At 49.1% G+C, this 19,503-nt stretch overlaps 1 protein-coding gene across 12 annotated transcripts in view; it reads left to right on the top strand.

Annotated features, from left to right (window-relative positions):
• PTPRN2 (protein tyrosine phosphatase receptor type N2) overlaps positions 1-19,503 on the top strand; it is a 1,035,582-nt gene that overhangs the window by 666,123 nt on the left and 349,956 nt on the right. For all 12 annotated transcript variants that reach the window (XM_024249815.3, XM_054560095.2, XM_054560097.2 and 9 more), the window contains one exon: positions 17,162-17,226. In XM_024249815.3, the coding sequence (XP_024105583.2) occupies positions 17,162-17,226 (65 nt within the window). The remainder of the gene's footprint in view (positions 1-17,161; positions 17,227-19,503) is intronic.

Below are 19,503 nucleotides of genomic sequence, written 5' to 3'. Positions count from 1 at the left end.
TTGGGACTGACCCTCATTCCAAAAACAAAACTACGAGAATATGAGGACATAGAGATAATTTTAACACATCAGACATCTGGCAATAATTAAATTATTGGAGATCCCAAGCCAAATGAAAGCAGGAACCCGGGGACATTGGTGGATGACTGATGTTGGCCTTTATTCTGACAGTCTTTTCCACACCGGGTAAACTTGAACTTCAGCATTCATGACCTTGTGGTCTGTGGAGGGCAGGAGGCACTAGGACACCCTGATATGGTAAGGCTAATAGAAGACCTGCCATATGGAGCTGGGACCCCCAAGAACTGTGACTGCAGGGTAACGGTGACCTATGGTAGAGTGTCCTCTCAGCTCTCTGTTGGGCTGGCGGATGGTAAACTGCCTGTGTTCAGCACTGTTCCTGGATGTGTGTGTGTGTGATGGGGGAAGGGTGCGGTGGGGGGGCATTTTCCCTCAGGACATTAACCACAGCCAGGCTTCACAGGGATGTACAATCCCACTGCACGCTGCCTGGACAGCCACAACATCTCAAGCAGGGAATTCAGCTTCAAACGCTCCCAGGTGTGCAGGCCTCCAGATGCCTGACAGAGGGAAAGGCAGATCCTCTCTGGAGGAATCCTTTCTTTCCCCTTCTACTCATAAAGAATACCTGCAAGTAAAATTCCAAGAAATTTGAGTCCAGAATAAAAAATTTCAAAACATACCAGGGAACAGGACAAAAGTCAATTGAAAGAATGGACAACAAAAGAAAGCCTCAGATATTGTAACTATTGGACATAGATCATAAATTTAAATATTTTAATATGATTAAAGGAACATATCCTACAGATCAATAGTCTTAAAAGAGACCACAATTTTTGAAGAAATATATTTTAATGAAAGCTATAATAATAGAAATTCTAAACTAAGGATATGAATTTAATAGCAGATTAGATATAGTTGAAGAGAGAATTAGAGAAGTAAAGGATAGAACTAAGATATTTTCTAGAACACAGCCCACAGAGACAAATAAATTGAAAATATGAAAGTAAGGGTAGGAGCCATAGGGGGCAGAGTGGGAGAATCTTACCTACAATGCAGAAGTCTTCCAGTAGAGTAGGAGAATCTTAAATGCAGTTCATAAGCATTTCAGCAGATTAGGAGACTCTTACACAAAATTCATAAGTGTTCCAGCAGAGTAGAAGACTCTTACACACGGTTCATAAGCATTCCAGAAGCCTATGGAGTTCATAAGGAAATACTAATTAAAAAAAAAAAAAAAAGTAGCTACATTGAGAGCCAACTTTAATGGGAAAGCCATTCCCGGGGAAGAGGCACACTGTATCACCATTGAGGATCATCTTACGCATCTTACACATGATCCATAAGCGTTCCAGCAGAGTTAGAATATTACCTACGACTCATAAGTGTTCTGGCAGAGTTGGAATCTTACATACGGTTCATAAGCATTCCAGCAGAGCACTCCAGAGGTAATATTTGAAGATACAGTGGCAGAAAAATTTCCACCACTGATGTAAGACACCAGTACTCAGATTCCAGAAGGCTATGGAGTGAAAAAGGCTCTACACCTCGATTCCTGACAGTGAAGTTGCAGAATCTCAAAGACAGAGAATCTCTCTGTTTGTTTAAAAAGCAAAATTTTTTGTCTTTTTAAAAAAAGCTTACAAAATTGAGAAACCTCCTCTGTCATAAATGATTTTAAAAAAGAGAGGAGGGAATCATAAACAATATTGAGAATTAAAATTGGAATGCTAATGTAGATGCTTTGGGATATGAAAGAATAACAAGGGGTCATCATGAACAATTTATGGCCATATATTTGAAATGTTAGATAACATGAGCAAAATACCAGAATGAAAAACTCCAATAGCCCTGTAGCCAAGGAAGAACTTGAGTTAATAGTTAAAAGTCTTCCCACAAAGAAAGTATCAGGCCCACATATTTTATGAGCAAGTTATTCCATACATCCAAACACATGCACTCATATACAAAACATCCCAGACTACACAGCTCATAAGGTTAGCATAACCTTGATACCAAAACTCAGTAATTACAGTACAGGGAATGGCAATTAGAGAAAAATTTCCTCAAAAACATAGGTGTAAAAGCCAAATAATAGCAAATTAAAATCCAGCAATTTATTTTTAAAATATGTCATGAGCAATTAAAGCTGTAATTAATGTAGTCTATCACATCAATGAAAAGAGAAAAAATTATTAATAGATACAGGTAAAAACATTTGCTAAATATTAACATTCATAATAAAAATGTTGAATAAAGTAAGACTAGTTTGTTCTCATTTTGATTTTTTAAAGACCCTACAGAAACATCATGCTTCCCAGGAAAACACTGGAAATATTCTCTTGAACACCAGAAATAAGACAAGGATGTGGGCTCTTACCCTTACAAGCGTTTGCAGGAGGGTCCATTCAGCAGGCAGTGAAGCAGGAAGGAGGGATAAAGGGTGCACTTAGGAGGGAAGGAGCAAGCCTGTCATTATTCACAGACGGCCTCATTATTTACTCAGAAGAGACAGAAGAAGATCCAGGTAAACTAATGGAATTAGATAGTTTAGGAAGGCTGCTGTATATGAAATCATGCAAAAGTCAGCTATATTTGTATATTTAGGAAAAAAAGTTAGAAAATGCTGTTTAAAAATGATATTCATTTAAAATAGCATCAAAATTTAAAGTCCCGGGAATATATACATATTTTAAATATATAAGACTTTTATGGGGAAAAATATAAAACTTGAAAGATGTTGAAGACAATAAATGGAGAGATTTACATGTTCACAGATTGGGAATAATGATGCTATTAATAACAATCAAACTTCTAGAATCAATAAAATTTTAACAAAAATCCAAGAAACTATTTACAAACGTGACAAGCTGATTCTAAAAGGTATAAGTACAAAGCCAATACCTGCCTTCGTGTGTAGACAGCATAAACTACTTATACTAAAGTAAGAAGGATCACGTGATCTGTGCAGGGAGAGACACCTGGGCCAGGAACAAAGGGAACCCAGGAGTAGACCCTTAAATAGAACTGATTGATAACATGGTTGACATTACAGATCAGTGGGAAGGATGGCCTTTACAAGAAACTGTGGTGGGGAAATGGGGTATTCAATGGGAAAAAAATGACCTCTACCTTGAATCACATACAAAAATCAGTTCTTCAATATCAGACTTAATGTGAGGGACAAAAATCTTTTAGGAAAAAAACAGAATTATATCCTTATGATCTTGAGCTAAAGGAGGATTTTTTAAACAAGATGCCAGAAATGCAAACCTTAAAGAAAATGATAAATTAGACTGTATTAAAACCAGGAACTTTAAGAAGCCAAGTCACAAACTGAGATATGATAGTTGCAGCCCACATAACTGACAAAGTTTTGGTATCCAGAATGTTTGAAGAATTTCTACAAAACAGTAAGAAAAAGACAAATAACCTAGTAGAAAAATGGGCAAAACAAAAATTTCATATAAGAGGAAGCATGAATGATGAATAAACATACATGAAGATGCACAAACTGATGAGTTATCAAAGACACGCACATTGGAAGCCCAAGGAGATACAATGTAAATCTACCAAATCGGCACAGTGTTTAAAGCTTAAACCAGTGAGCACACGGAGCACTAGGAACTCTGTGTGTTGGTGACAGGAGTGTAAATTGATAGAATCCCTTTGGGACATCTATGTCCTAGTGATTGTAGTGGAGAAAATTCTCTACATGTGCCTGGAGACGTGTGAGAAGGTTCATGGCTATGCTGTTTCAGATATGGAGGGAAAAATAAGAACCAGTTTCCCACCGGACTGGGTAAGTGATTGGAAAAATAAAGCATGATGCTCCATATGTATAGAATGCAGTCACTCAGCGATGAAAATGCATGTGCCACCATGACATGCAAAACCGAATCTGAGTCTCAGAACATAGGGTTAGCAGAAGACGGAAGGCACGTCACAGAACGTGTATGTTATTATGTCATCTTATGCAGTATTTTGTTTAGGGATATACACATAGGTGAAAAAAAAAAGTCTACAGAAAGAAACTATGCACCCAGAATTCCCAAGAAGAGCTCACAGGAAGTATCAAAGATAATTTTGATGTTTTTTCTCTTTTCGGAGTGGCAGGTATCCTGGGTGTTTGCTGTCTTATTATTCTTTGGAACCAACACATATTTTATAATATTCTTTGGTATCTTCCTAATATTTAATGGAATATAAATATAAAATATTAATGTTTTTGAATTACAAATTAACCCCAAAACTAACTTTCAAGAGAAAGTCATCTGAGTTGGTGAGAGGAATCATTTCCAGGAGCCCATGATATATGCATGTTTAATAAAACACTGAACGTTATACACATGTCAGTAGGTGCACATCTAGTTTATCTCCCTAAACATCTTTGCTATTTCTATACTAAGCAGGGTGGGACCCTGGCTGTTCAGGTAGAAATGAGCGTCTTTGCATCGTGATAAATCTCTAAGGGGGCATCTTTTCATCCTGGAGATCACTGCATTGCAAGCCCAGTCACCATGCAGACGTTTCTCCATGGGGTGGTTCTTGTGGGCACAGCATCTTGCCTCCTCTCTTCCTTCGGTGGTCAGGCATCAGCCCCGTTCATGATGGCATGGAGACCGCTCTTCTTCATTGATAGCCTCTTCTTGCTGTGCCACAGCGCCTTTGGCCTCACCGCCAAAGGAGAAAAGAGAGATGATGAACAGCCCACTTCCAGCACAGGCACGGGCAAGGGCACCCCCCTTCTCTTCTCCCTCTCTGGGAATTAAGCTTTAAATGGCATCTCTGGTTTTAGTAAATAATTGTCAGGAAAGCAGTTATATTCCAGGGTTATTTTAATTCCTTCTGACAGTTAGCAAAATTAAACATCCAAACATTGGGGCAACATGCTCCTTTCAGATGACTTGATGTAAAATGATTAACATCAAAACATTTCCTTGTGTTTTGTGTTGTTGCCGTGCAGTGGATCACAACACATTACAGGAACGTGCTCTGGCTGCTGGGTTGATCGCAGGCGCGCGCGCACGCGCTCGCACACACACACATGCCCTGCCTCATGGCATCTTTTTGGCTGTGTTTTGACACAGTCAGCTATGCATGGGTTTGCTTTGCATACAAACGATGAGGTTACACCACACCATGTGGGAAAGAGGAAGCCTCCACCAGCTGTGCAGAACGGTGTACGTGTGTGATTCTGCGCCCGTTCTTACGGAGTACGCGCGTGATCCTGGACCCGTCCCCACGGCGTACGTGCGTGATCCTGGGCCCGTTCCCACGGCGTACGTGCGTGATCCTGCGCCCGTTCCCACGGCGTACGTGCGTGATCCTGGGCCCGTTCCCACGGCGTACGTGCGTGATCCTGGGCCCGTTCCCACGGCGTACGTGCGTGATCCTGGGCCCGTTCCCACGGCGTACGTGCGTGATCCTGGGCCCGTTCCCACGGCGTACGTGCGTGATCCTGGGCCCGTTCCCACGGCGTACGTGCGTGATCCTGCGCCCGTTCCCACGGCGTACGTGCGTGATCCTGCGCCCGTTCCCACGGCGTACGTGCGTGATCCTGCGCCCGTTCCCACGGCGTACGTGCGTGATCCTGCGCCCGTTCCCACGGCGTACGTGCGTGATCCTGCGCCCGTTCCCACGGCGTACGTGCGTGATCCTGCGCCCGTTCCCACGGTGTACGTGCGTGATCCTGCACGCATTACCACGGCGTACGTGCGTGATCCTGCACCCATGCTCATGGCTGGCAGCCCATGTTGGAAGAGAATTATGAGACTGCAAATCAGGAATCCTCAGATATCCTTTTATCGTTGGCTCTTTAGTTCAAAATTAGAACTGTAGGTGTGGAAGGTATAGGAAACTCCCTCCCTGCACCACTAGTGAGTGCCACCACTGGTCTTAGTAATAGAGGTAACAGTGGTGGCGTGATCATCCTAGAGATAGTAATGCTGTAACGCTGCCACTAGGGAGTTAATTTGCTCATGCTTCCTATAAGTCACTTATTCATTCCCTCAACAGATAATCGTTGAGGTCCTCCTATGTGCTGGACAGTGTTCTAAGCACCAGGGCAAATCCTTGCTTTGTGGAACTGATATTCTAGAGAAAAGATAGATAATAAACAAGCATGCATCATGTCAGAGGGTAATAAATGTTTTGGGAAAGAATGAAGCTGGATGAGGGGACAGGCAGGTGATGGGGTGAGGGCCCGATGTTGGGTGAGAACAGGAGGACCATGCAGATGGCTGCAGGTGGGCATTTGAGGGTCAGGAACAAACAGCAGGTACAAAGGCCCTGAGGCAGGAGCTGGCCGGGGTGTCCCGCGCCGAAGGGGCTGGAGTGGCTGAGCAGGGGCGAGGGGGCTGTTGGAGGTGATGTCAGGGCGGCAGCTAAGGGCCAGGTTCTGAAGGGCCTTGTGTCTGTGGCTGGGACTGTAGACATCACTGTGGGTGAGATGGGCCAGCGCAGGGCTTTGAGGAGAGGCTTGAGTGTGTGAGTGGCCAGCATCCTCCCTCCCCACTGTGTATAGAGTCAGCCCCTGTCCAGCTGTCGAGGGACCCAAGGCCAGAGGGCAAGTGGCATTCCATGCTGGGCTTCTGGACATTTAAAAGTCTATGTGAGGCTCATTAGCCGCTAAAAAAATGCTTCATACTTTGAAAAATATATGTTCATAGTGAAAAAAATTATTCAAATGTGCATAAAGCTATTGTTTTTATTTCTGCAAATTAATCCAATGAAAAAGACAGTGGATTGGATTATAATCCTGTGAGTAGTGATGTTCTCTCAATGGGCTGGTAAGGTTTGGCTGAGTAATAAATTAATGACATACATAATTTTGTAAATTATTGTATATTTATTTGTAAATGCATTTTATTCCCCTTGTTTCATGAAATCACTAATTAGATTGTTTAATGATGATCTTCATAAAATTGGGGTGTTTTAGACAGAAATGATTCAACTGTAATTGCACACAGGGTACAAGATGTAGAACTATTTTCATTAAAAATAAAAATGAATTTAAAATTGTAAACTAAAATTATGCTTCAAAAGCTATTTTTCTTCAAAAAGATTTAATGTGAATTATTAAAATTCTAAAGCCAAATATAATTCACAAAATATCAACATTTTCAATCAAAAGTATTTAAATAAAGCTGTATTTTAAATTGTGTTTTGTGACAGTTTAATCAAATTGTAGTCCATATTTTTGTAAGAATAAGACATTTGTGATTCTGGCTCTGAGATCCCTGCAGTTGCTGATGTCATGAGCTGGTAGCATGAGTCATGCATGTCCTGTCTCGACAGACGTGGAAAAGTGAAAGGGATTGGGGGTGCTGCGGGGCACCTCCACATTTGTCCGTGAGTACTTCTAGAGCTGTGAGCCGATGTGCAAGTAAACACAAGAGTGGGTGCCTGGCACTGCCAGGAACGGATACTTCTTTATGCAGAAATCATTGGCTTTTCTGCAACCTGAACAGCAGGATTTGACACGTTCATTAATTTGTCTTTTCTCCTGCCTAAGTGCTTCCGCTCTTCAAACCTCCCTGCTCCCAGGCACAAAAGGCCTCACGCAACACGTGGCTTCCACGGAATGCAGGCTGCAGGGGTGGAGGCCCTTTCAAGGCTCGCACGGCAGAAATGCTGGGCGCAGGGGACATTGTCCTGCGGCTCGGCCTTCGCAGCCCCTCCCAGGCCGGGCCCGGCACCATGGCTGGAAGAGCCAGGCAGCGCAGTTGGGGTCTGCAAGATCCAGAGCAGAGAATGAGATGCTGGATGCACCTGGCCACGCGGAGACGCCGGCAGGTCCCGTGTGCACCCTGAGGCTAGAACCTGCGGCCTCACCAGGCGCGCTGTGCTGTGTCCGAGGAGAATAAAGGCGGCTCTGCGGCTGTGGGCCTGAGCTACTGGCAGGCTGGGGTCATGGGGGACAGACAGGATTGGGGAAGTCGGTGAGGTCAGGAATTTGGGTGGAGACACCATTGGACATCCTAGTGGAAGTGGCAAGAAGACAGGTGGGATATCAGATCCGCAGAAAGGATGGGGCTGGAGGAAAGAAAATCGCTCTGATCAGCGAACAGAGGCCGGTCAGGGCCTGAGGACTGAACACAGCACATGGGGGCAGAAGAGAGTGGAAAAGAGAAGCCTGAGGCCCAGCCCGGCACACCCCACATGCAGGGGACAGGGAGATACTGCCACCCGGGACACCCCACACTCATGGGACAGGGAGATACTGCCATCCGGGATACCCCACATTCAGGGGACAGGGAGATACTGCCACCCGGGATACCCCACACTCAGGGGACAGGGAGATACTGCCACCTGGGATACCCCACACTCAGGGGACAGGGAGATACTGCCACCTGGGACACCGCACACGGGACAGGGAGATACTGCCACACAGGACACCCGACACGCAGGGGACAGGGAGATACTGCCACACAGGACACCCGACACGCAGGGGACAGGGAGATACTGCCACCCAGGACACCCCACACACAGGGGTGAATGTTCTTGTGGTGCCCAGCTGGCCAGTGGCCACACAGAGCTGTGGACTGGTCCTCTCCAAGCCCACGTTCTCACCCTTGGGCCACACTGCTCGGTCACAGGGTACCCCAGATGCCACCACACCCACCTTGAAGGCAGTTTTATGCTTCATCCTCCTGCCCCCTCAGCTGTCCAAAGTGTGACATCAGCACAGATCTGAGCATAAAACACTGGTTCCTGCCCCCACTATCGCCAGCCACACTGTGACCCTTGGCCCCTCCCCGAGGGTTTGGGGAAGGATGAGCTTTGGGGGCTGAGGAGGGGTAGGGTCAGCCGAGGACCCTGGGCACCGTGTGCCATGGTGAGACTGAGATTAAACACACGTAAATGCACCCCGGCTTCCTCCTGCCCCCAAGGCATCTTGCTCACACAGGAGCAGGCCTTTGGCCGAGAACCACTTCCAAGGAGCAGGGCTGGCTGCCGAGAGGGCTGCAGAAGGCCAGGGCTGTGCTCTGGATGGGACCTGCCTCCAGCCACCATCACAGCCCAACAAAAAAGAGCTGCACATGGCCTGGCTATGGCGAGTCACCCAGAGGGTTCTGCAGGTGACAGTGTCAGGACAGCACTCTGTGTGAGGCAGGGGCCTCTCCGGAGAAAGGTTCTCTGACCTGTACAGGAAGACCTGCTGTGGGGGGTCCTGGGTGGCCACCATCCCTTCAGGGCCCCTCCCCGTGCATCTCCCTTCAGCCATGGTGGGGACCGTGCCCCCCACCCTGCACCTGCCTCTACAGCCAGCCTCTCCACCCTCGGAGACGCACCACCCTTGGGGACACACCACGCTGGCCTTCCACAGCCCAATGTCCCAAAGGGGCCATGTGACAGCTTCCATGGCGGCTTCCAGATCTTTCCAACAGGTGTCAGGGTGTCAGGATCTCGGGATCTCAGGATTTGCTGAGTGAGAGTCTTTGGTTCTGAAATGAAGACTGAAGCATCACTGCACGTGTTTGATGTTAAGACATGTTAGAGGTCCCAGAACCAAAGAAGCTTAGAGCAGGGCCTTCTCCAGGAAGCTTCAGACCCTGGCGAGCCCCCAGTCTAGAGGGACTCAGGACATGTGGGTCCTGCCTACCCTGCCTCTCCCTAAGGTCTCCGTCGGCCCCCAGCCCATCCTCCATGCCGCCCATGGTCCTGGGAGAACAGCGCGCACCCCAGCGCCCAGAGGGCGAGCGAAAGGCTCACGGCGCCCGGAGGGCGAGCGAAAGGCTCACGGCGCCCGGAGGGCGAGCGAAAGGCTCACGGCGCCCGGTAGTGAGTGAAAGGCTCACGGCGCCCGGAGGGTGAGCGAAAGGCTTTGAGAAGGTTCGCAATGTTTAAACCTGTTTTTTTTAGGAGTTTTTAGGTTTGGCCTGAGTGACTGGCAGGCTCTTTCTCAACCTTGTATGAATAAAGACCCCGTTTTTTCACAGACTACCTATTACCACTGGGAGAGCCCAGTCCGGGAGTGTCCACTCTGAGGGAAGGTGGGGCCCCTTGTGGGCCTCATGTATGGCCCTGCTAGAGTTCTTTTCAGAAAACGACATGGGGAAAGAGAATGGGCTGAAATAGGAAAGCGTGGACATTGCTTGTTTTTAAAAGATTCTTTTACAGGAATTGTGATCAGCCCTGCGACCAGGTGGGCCTCGTGTTAGTCTGTGACAGGGCAGCTCGCCTGGGCCCAGGAGGCCTCTGCACTGCACTCCCAGTGGCTCTGTGGCCACCCTGGGATGCCCAAAAAGGAAAGGAGGTGCCGGCTGGGGCCAGAGCTCTGATCACTGAATCAGGTTCCTTCAAAGCTCTTTCCCCTTCCTCTTCCCAGGAATGACGTCCGCTTTAAGGAAAGCCCTTGGCTGGGCATCTTCCTGACATGCACGGGGAATCCCGACCAGTGGCTTCCAGTTTCAGGAAGGCTGACCTCAGGGCAGGGGCAGAGTCCACAGAGGTCTCCAAATTACCCGGAGATGCTGACCCCCTGCACAGGGGCCCTGGGTGGAAAGTGGCAGTGTCGAGGCAGCTTGTTCATGGTGGCTGTGAGGCACAGAATGCAGATCTTACCCTAAGGGACGTCCTTTCAGCTCAGCCAGAAACCAGGCTCCACCCCATAAGGGAGGAGGACCCTTCCTAAGGAAGCCAGTGGTGCTGTCCAGAAAGCTGGCCAGGCTCCAGGTGACAGCTTCACCCTGGGCCTGGGGGCTCTCCCTCCCCTCCCACCTTCTAATGGAGCAAGCCATTAAGTGATCCCCATTGTGATTTAGATTACAGAAGAGACTTCTGCACATTCTTTCAGGTTAAAATAACGAGGATAAAGAGAGTAGGCAAAATTATTCCACTGTAGCTGCGTGCTTAATTATATGGAATGCTGCATAAATTGTCAAGTGCAAAGAATTAGTCTGATAAATTAAAATACTAATTAAATAGGCTATTGCAGAATTTTGAGAACATTATAGGGTTCCGCTTCTTCAGGTAATTTGCATATCCTTCATCTAGTGAATTTAATTTTAAAGGACTTCTTTTTTGTGTTTGGAAACCCTTTTTGTCTCCCATGAAGATAAAAACGGGCTTTCTCTGTTGTTCTGTGCCTTTATTAAGGCAGCTTCTCCAACTGTCTCCACGCCCTGGCCTGACAGACTCGGGAGGCCCAGAGCTCGGCTCAAAACATAACTCAGACCTGGCATTTGATGGACGTCTGGCTGAAGCAGGCTTTTTCTTTTTTTCCTCCTTCAACATGTTCAGCAGATACTTAAAAATTGGCAGTACTGTCATGGAGTTCATAAAAAGGAACAAAAGGACACTGAGAATCAGCAGGTATTTACTTTAGACTTAAAAGGAGTAGGTGTGAGTCCTCAGTTACACATGTGTGGGCAAAAGTCCCGCGAGAGGATGGCAGGCTCCCCAGTGCAGACGTGTCAGGATCAGAGCTCAACACCTGTCACAATTCCACCAACAGGGTGGAAAAGGGAATCCACGTGGCCATTCAGGGAAATCCGATGGATCATCAAGGGTGCAGGAATAATGTCAAGAGGTGTCCGGGGTGGCCTGAGACCCACAGGATGCCAGGGACCACGAGGCATTGTTTTTCCTTTTAGGCATATTTGAGGTTAAAAAAAAATCTGAAGCAACAAACCGCAGGGCTGTGCTGCGGAGGCTGCCTTTGTGCAGCGTTCACGACGCAGGAGGAGGGAGGTGCGGCCTCTCTGTGTTTCGATTATCTCTGCCAGTGAGAAATCTCAAAGTCAGAAAGTGAACTAGCGAGGACAGGCATCGCTGAAAGCGGCCGGAACGCAGGGCCGCATGAAGTCAGCTGACGCCCCATAGACACTGCCTCGTTCCACAGCGCCAAGGGAACGTGCAGACGCCCCCGAAAAGCACTCGGCAATCTCCAAAGAGATTTCTCTGGCAAGAAGCTGGACTCTGGGGACTCTGGGACCCGGATTCTGTGCTTTGTGAGACTCCCCGACACCTGCTCGGGGCACTGTCGGGCTTTCCAGAGGATGGTGGAATTTCTTGACGTGAGCTGGCAGGTTGGATGTCAGTGCCCAGCACAGTGCTGGAGGGTGTCACTCAGCAGACCTTGTGCAGGGCCTCGGGAAGGGAGCAGTGACCCGGGAGCGTATGGGCTCTGAGAAGCGGCCTGCGGAGTCCCTCACTCTTCCTGTGAAGGAACCAGCCTGTGGGGGAAGGAAGAGACCCTATCTTGGGAAACAGAAGAAATCAGGAGAATCCTGGTGACTTTATCCTGTTGCTGTGGGTGCTGTTAGCGGGGGACACAGCAATTCCACTGTGGGAGGAAGACCTTGATAGCTGAGTCACCCGGAGCGAAGTCATGGAGCGATGCTCCAGCTGATGTCTGATGTTCGAAACACAAGCAGAAGCACTGATCGGCGAGTTAATAGCACCAGAGACCAGAGCACCCTGGAGTCTCAGACACGGAGCAGATACAGCACTTTCTCCTTTGGAAGTGACAGTGGCCCGGCCACGACATATGCAGTGAAACAGCCGCTGTCATGAGGGCACATGGATTAGTCGCTTGCTGTGTGCCGAGACCTGGGCCGTGCTGGCTCAGAGGCTCCCATGTGGTCTTCACAGCTGCTTGTGAAGCGTGCATGGAAATCCACAGCCTGGATGGGGAAACGGATTGAAGTGTGGGAAGCGCTTGCCCCGGCACTTGGTGTGTGGTGGGAATGTAGCCACTGCCAGCTTCATTACTTTTCAATTATTTTACTCTGTGACTTCAATTTTGACTTACACTGCAGTCTCAGATTAGATTGAGAATGAAACTGTCCCTTGTACTCTCTTAAAACCTTTTAGTACAAAAAAAAAAAAGTAAGAAAAAAGAAAAAACCAAACACTAATTCAGGTTGTTTGCTTCAATTGCTGATTTAAACTGACTGAACTAAATTGTAAAAAGTCCGGTCAGTTTCGAGAGGCAGCACCGTGGGGCATGTGGGAGGGTTGTCGGTGGCACATCTGTTTACTTATCCGTATTTTTAATTTTCAGCTTTTATTTTAGATTCTGGGAGTACGTGTGCAGGCTTGTGACCTGGGCATACTGGTGATGCTGAGGTTTGGGGTACACTTGTGACCTGGGTATACTGATGATGCTGAGGTTTGGGGTACACTTGCTCCCATCATGCAGGTAGTGAGCACGTCCCCCAGAGGGAGTTTCAGCCCTTTTCTCCCACCTTCTTCTTGCTGCCTCTCACATTCCCTCTTACATTCCCCGGTGTCTGTGGTTCCCGTCTCTATGGCTGTGAGTATCCGATGTCTGGTCCCCACTTCCATGTGAGCGCATGTGGTGGCGTGTGGCTCTCTGATGAGTGCAGTTCCCACTTCCGTGTGAGCATGTGTGGCAGCGTGTGGCTCTCTGATGATGTCTGGTTCCTGCTTCCGTGTGAGAGTGTGTGGGAGCGTGTGGCTTTCTGCTTTTGCATTAATTTGCTTAGGATGGTGGCCCCAAATTGTGTCCTTTGCAGCAACATGGATGCATTTGTTGAAGAAAGAACACAGGCTCCTAAGGATCAAAGTGCAGTCATAGACCCTGAAGAACCTTGCCTGTCCTGGAGAGGCTCACAGTCAGCTCAGGAGGCGGCTCTGCTAGGAACTCACCACGATGCCTGTTTCACTGACTTGGAAGCCATTTCTCAGCTCAGGTCCGCTGAAGAGCAGAGATGATGCCATTGAACCACAGCATGTGCTTTGGAATCACCCCAGATGATCTTGTATTTATTGAACAAACTCTCTCAGATTCATTTATCAGCCTCACTCTTGCATGGGCATCTAAAAGGAGTTTTAGTGATCAACGGGTTAAAGAATCCTGACGTGTGTCACACTCGGAGCCCCTCCACTGAGTGCCTCCACAGCACGATGCTGGTCCCCACATGCTCTTGAGGCCACGGTGAGGTTGATTTCCATGTACTCTCCAGGCCACCGCAGGGCTGGTCCCCACGTGCTCTCCAGGCCTCCGCAGCACGAGGCTGGTCCCCATGTGCTCTCCAGGCCTCCACGGGGTTGGCGGCACAGCACTTCTCATGAGCGTTCCACTGCAGCCAACAAGATCATCCTCTGAGTCACTATTGGCCGCAGCTGACGCCCTTTCTGGACGTTCTGCTGCGGCGTGTTCCTGGCCTCTTAGGAGGCCTGGTGGAAAGTGCTCAGGTAGAAACAAGGGCTCATTGCCTGCCCAAGGCCTCCAAGGATGCACTTTGCTGTGCTGCTGATTCAGGGCTGCAGGAGTTGCCCAGTCACCACCGTGCTGGCCCGTGCTGCGACCCCACTTCAGCTGGGGGAAGTGTGCACTTCAGAACCAAGGAAACACGGACAGGAAGATCCCACTTCAGAACCAAGGAAACACGGACGGGAAGGCCCCGCCTCAGGACCGAGGAAACACGGACGGGAAGGCCCCACTTCGGGTATAAACAAAGCACTGTGCCAGCACGGGGGACAGTTTGCATCCACTCAGTAGAACTAATTTTACTTTTTCAGGAATTTTGTGAGCCTGTTATTCAGTAAAGCCATTGTGAAACATTGAATGATGAAAACATACACTTAAATAAACTATGTTAAGAGCAGAGGCGATCAATACTCAAGCTCACCATTTTATAACTGGTTTTCTACATTTTACTGTCATCGGCACCCTTGAGATTATTTCTGTCCTCCATGTCTGCATGGTAGGAACTCTTCCCCATGCGCCTGCAACTCTGTATCTGGTTGGTTCGTCCTCACCATGCCTCATGTTGAAATTCAGTCCCCATGTGTGACTCTGCATCTGGTTGGTTCGGCCCCACCATGCCTCATGTTGAAATTCAGTCCCCATGTGTGACTCTGCATCTGGTTGGTTCGGCCCCACCATGCCTCATGTTGAAATTCGGTCCCCATGTGTGACTCTGCATCTGGTTGGTTCGGCCCCACCATGCCTCATGTTGAAATTCGGTCCCCATGTGTGACTCTGCATCTGGTTGGTTCGGCCCCACCATGCCTCATGTTGAAATTTGGTCCCCATGTTGGAGGCGCAGTCTGGTGGGAGGCCTTTGGATCATGGGGGAGGGGCGGATGGGGCGGGCAGATCCCTCGTGAATGGATTCATGCCCTCCCAGGGCGGAGGTGAGTGACTTCTCGCTCTCTTAACTCCTGTGAGAGCTGATTGTTAACAAGAGCCTGGCTCTCCCTCCGCCCTCTCCTGCTGCCTCTCTCCCCAGGTGAGGTCTGCACACTGCATGGCTCCCTTCACCTTCCACTGCAAGTGGAAGCAGCCTGGGGCATCCTCAGATGCAGACACCTGTGCCATGCTTCTTGTGCAGCCTGCAGGACTGTGAGCCAAATAAACCTCTTTTCCTTGTAAATTGCCCAGCTTTGGGTGTTCCTTTACAGCAACACAAACGGACTAAGACAGTGTCTCTCCCCATTCCCTTTAGTAGCATCACATGAACGCTGAAGTCAACCGTGATGGGAGTATTTACACAGAGCAGAAATTAGCCAGTGCCGTAATTTACAATCTGTTATGCAGGAGACAGGCAGCCTGCACACCACGAACGGTGAGACACAGAGGGCCGTGCTGAGGATGGTGAGGGAGAGGGTGTCCCTGAGCACATGTAGGGCCTGAGCTGCCTGGGAAGAGGACTGCGTTTTCGTCAGACTGAGGAGCTCAGAGCATCCTGGCAGGGGATGGAGAATGCCTGAAATGTGCTGAAAAACCCAATATCTGGGCAAGGAGTGCCACCTGGACCTCAGGTCCAGCAAGGCAAGTTCTCCATGCCTGCAGGGGACACCACTGAAAGGCTTTGAAGGGCCACTGAAGGGTCTGGATTTGGAGCCAGAGGTCTGGATTTGAGGTCAAGGATGGACAGACACCCTTAGACTGACTGCTTATGACACCCTGGGCACAGTGTGGAGAATGGACTAGAGCCAGGCAACCTCTTGGCAACCACAGCCTGCAGGTCAAATCAGGCCCACTTTCTGCTGTTGTAAATAAAGTTTTATCGGAACACAGCCCTACCCCATCATAAAGTATTAAAGGAGTTTTGCTTTAGCCCAGACTGTTTTCTGTCTGTCTTGTTCTTTCAGCGCAGTAGGTAATTAGTTATATGTAGAAAATAATATGCATTTGCTCAAAGGGAAAAACTTTCCATAAGACAATGGAGAGGCCCCAACGGCGGGGAGAGCAGGATGTAACAGGATCTCATTCGCATCCCTCCAAAAGGAATAATTTCATTACCCCAGATTAACACAGGGGCGCTACAATAAGGGGTGAGAGTAATTGATATTTTCCTGCTATCTCATCCTGTATTAATCACAATTGCAAGGCACTCTTCATTCATAGGGTTTGCAGTGAAATTCCATTTTTTTCTGGTTTTCATCTCCAAAGTGACAAGGGCTTTATGGAAACATATATTTCCACAGAGTCGTAAGCCAAGGTCAATTGCCTTGTGACACCCATCCTCTCTGTGAAGTGGGGCAGGTGGTTTGCTGTGTTGGTGCTGGGATTACTGAGGTTTCATTTCCATCTGCTAATTGTTTCCAGAGCTCATTTCCCTTGGTTTGCCATCGAGTGCAGTTCATTCTCTGAAAGTCTTCCTCATTCTATATCAGGAGAAAACCAGGGTGAGGCTTTTATTGGAGCGAAATTATTATAGGATGTTCCTGTCAGGGCATGAACAAGAGGCTGCAAAATAGCTGGCGGTGCTGATGACAGAAATACACACATTCAGCTTTGCCTTCTACAGAGTCTTTTTATCAACACCTAATGCTGGTTAATGAAACATATTTCCCAGTAATTATACAGCTACGAACGATTATGTAATTTTAAAATAAGACGTTGCATTTTGCGGAATGTGTCTACATATTTCTCATCAGTGATTCACAGCGGTCCTGGGGACCCGGGTGGGACACCCCTTTCTAGATGAAACCAAAAGCGCACAGTTGTGCCGGCCTGAGGTGGACCCAGTGGTCAGTGGGAAAATGGGGCCTTGTACAGGTCCTAATTCTGTGCATGTTCATGACCGTTCCATTAAGGTAGGCGGGTCAAGCAGTCATGTAATTGAATTTTTCAATGGAGGAAAATACTCAGAGGTGCCCGGAGACTGAAGACCTCTCCAACCTGACTCTTGTGCTTTCTGATTTTTCCTAACAGTTGACAACAAAGACAAACTGGAGGAAACCTCTGGACTGAAAATTCTTCAAACCGGAGTCGGGTCGGTGAGTAACAGAAGGGGTGCCGTCTGCTCTGCGATCTGCTGTGCTGTCTGGGTGCTGGCGAACACCGTGAGAACAGAGGCTGCACCTGCAGGTTAATTCAGCCGAGGTCCTGTTTTCCTGGGAGGACCAGTGGGCTGTGGCAGGAGCATCCTCTGCGGGTGGGAATCGGTGACGAAACGTGCCTGGCGAGTTCAATGATGTCTTAGGGCCTTTGAAGTCCTGATTTAGTATCCCCACAAGAAAAAGCACTCATGGCTAAGAAGAACGGAGAAGCCTTCAGAAAATATGTGCTTCCTTCCTTCTTCAGCTGTTCTGTAGTTGCCAAGTGTGTGAAAATGAATATGGGCTAGAGGGATTACTCTTTCCTCCTGGGATTCAGTGGGACATACTTGTATCTTCAATATCGAAGGATGCATATTTGGGAGAGGTGATATAAAACAGGAAATGCTTCCATAATATCATTGAAAATCTATCAAGCCCCTGTGTGTCCAAACTTCACCATGCTGGTATCAGAGAGGCGCTCGGCCAGGCTCCTCCAGCAGCCAGAGCCGCGGGCGCCTCCCCGCACAGCGCCGATGGCCACTCTCCCATCACATGACAACTTAATGAACTGCACACAGAGCGCGGACGGGCCTCCTCTGAGGAATGGCGTGTGGCCACTCGTCAGTCAGTGTGGACCGAAACCAATCTGCGCTCCGGCGTTTGAGATTTCGGGTTTCACAGCACTCCCCATTAGAGATAATTAACTGTGAAGGAGCGCTTATTTATGAGTGTGCTTGCTACACAGCAGAGCCGCCCTCTGCGGAGCCACTTAAAGACAAGCTGCTTCTGTGGGGAAATCTCGTCCTCACCAGGCCCGAGACTCGGGCTCTTGAAATAAGAAGCTGCTTAATTGGCCGCTCTTCCCAAACAGAGGTTCTTGCGTTTCCCATGCGGTGCCTGCTTAAGAATAGCCTGAAGGGCTTTGAAAATGTCTGCATCTCTGTTAAATGACCGGCAGGGTGTGGGAGAGGAGAGCAGCCGGTGACTGATGGAAACTGGCGTGCACACCCCCGACAGGTGCTCCTGTTCTTGGTGTTTCTTGATGCCTTCCGGGCTCCTGCCAGATGAATGAGGTGTTGGGCAGCTGGTGATGCCCTGGTCTTTCCCAGGAGCTTGCTGTGTCTTTAGCACCCAGTGAAGGGTGAGAAAGAAGCCAAGAGTCTGGGGGGCTGCCGAGAGCCACCTGCATCCCACGGAAGGTGCAGTGACCGATGCGGAGGGGCCAAGTAGCTTCAAGGTGGAGTCAGTGGGGGGCGGCTGTGACCCGGCCGTGAGTCTTCTGCATGTGGAAGATGTGATGTCGGAGGTGCGTCTCCTGCGTGTGCAAGGAGCTGTGATGTCCTCCTGCCTTTCCTCTCCCTTCTGAGCTCATCACGTGGGGTGGTGGTTGGTGCTAAGTCATTCCTAGAGGGATAATGTGTCCAGGAATTTGGGACAAATCTAGATGGACTCAGGTTAGAGCCATCCCTGTAGCCTGGTCAGAGAACGCGTCGAGGCTGGGACCCTCTGCTGTGCTGTGGAATATTTATGCCCCGTGAGAAGCAGCTGTGGTGGGTGGGGAGGTGGGTCCTGTGGACACGAGGGAGGCTCTGCCCTGAGAGGGCTGGAGGGGCAAGGGTGGGGGACGGGGAATGGGAGACTCTGGGGTTCATCTGGGAGGTGACAAGTGTGGTGCCCGGTGTCCAGACACACCTTCCTCATTGAAACCTGGACTCTGGCCACTCCAGGAAAGAGGCAGGACGTGGTGACAGGCAGAGCCACTGACTGGGCAGCTCCAGCCCAAGTGGCTTCTGCCATGTGCCTTGCCACATGTTGCCTCTTAAGCATGGAAGGTCAGATGCTATTGTCCACGCACACGTGAGCCTGGGGGATAGCACCTCCCTGGCCGCCCACTCAGAACGGAGCTCCTTCCCACACACACCTGAGCCTGGAGGACAGCACCTCCACGGCCACCCTTTCAGGACAGAGCTGCTCTTCCCACATGGGAGGAGCCACAGGGACTGGTCGCTGTGGCTTCAGCCTCCCAGCTCCTCCTGTCCTCTGCTGGGCACCTGTGATGTCCAGGCACTCCCCGCTTGGATCGGGGGATCTGGGTTTCATCCTCCCAGCTCCTCCCATCTTCTGCTGGGCACCTGTGATGTCCAGGCACTCCCTGCTTGGATCGGGGGATCTGGGTTTTATGCTGTACTTGGTGCTCCCTTTCACTCAGGCCCCTTCTGGACTCTGCAGAGCTGC

The sequence above is a fragment of the Pongo abelii genome, chromosome 6 (assembly GCF_028885655.2).
Source record: "Pongo abelii isolate AG06213 chromosome 6, NHGRI_mPonAbe1-v2.0_pri, whole genome shotgun sequence".
NCBI classification, from domain to species: domain Eukaryota; kingdom Metazoa; phylum Chordata; class Mammalia; order Primates; family Hominidae; genus Pongo; species Pongo abelii.
The sequence above is the reverse complement of the archived record's forward strand: the minus strand, read 5'-3'. Positions and strand labels throughout refer to the sequence as shown.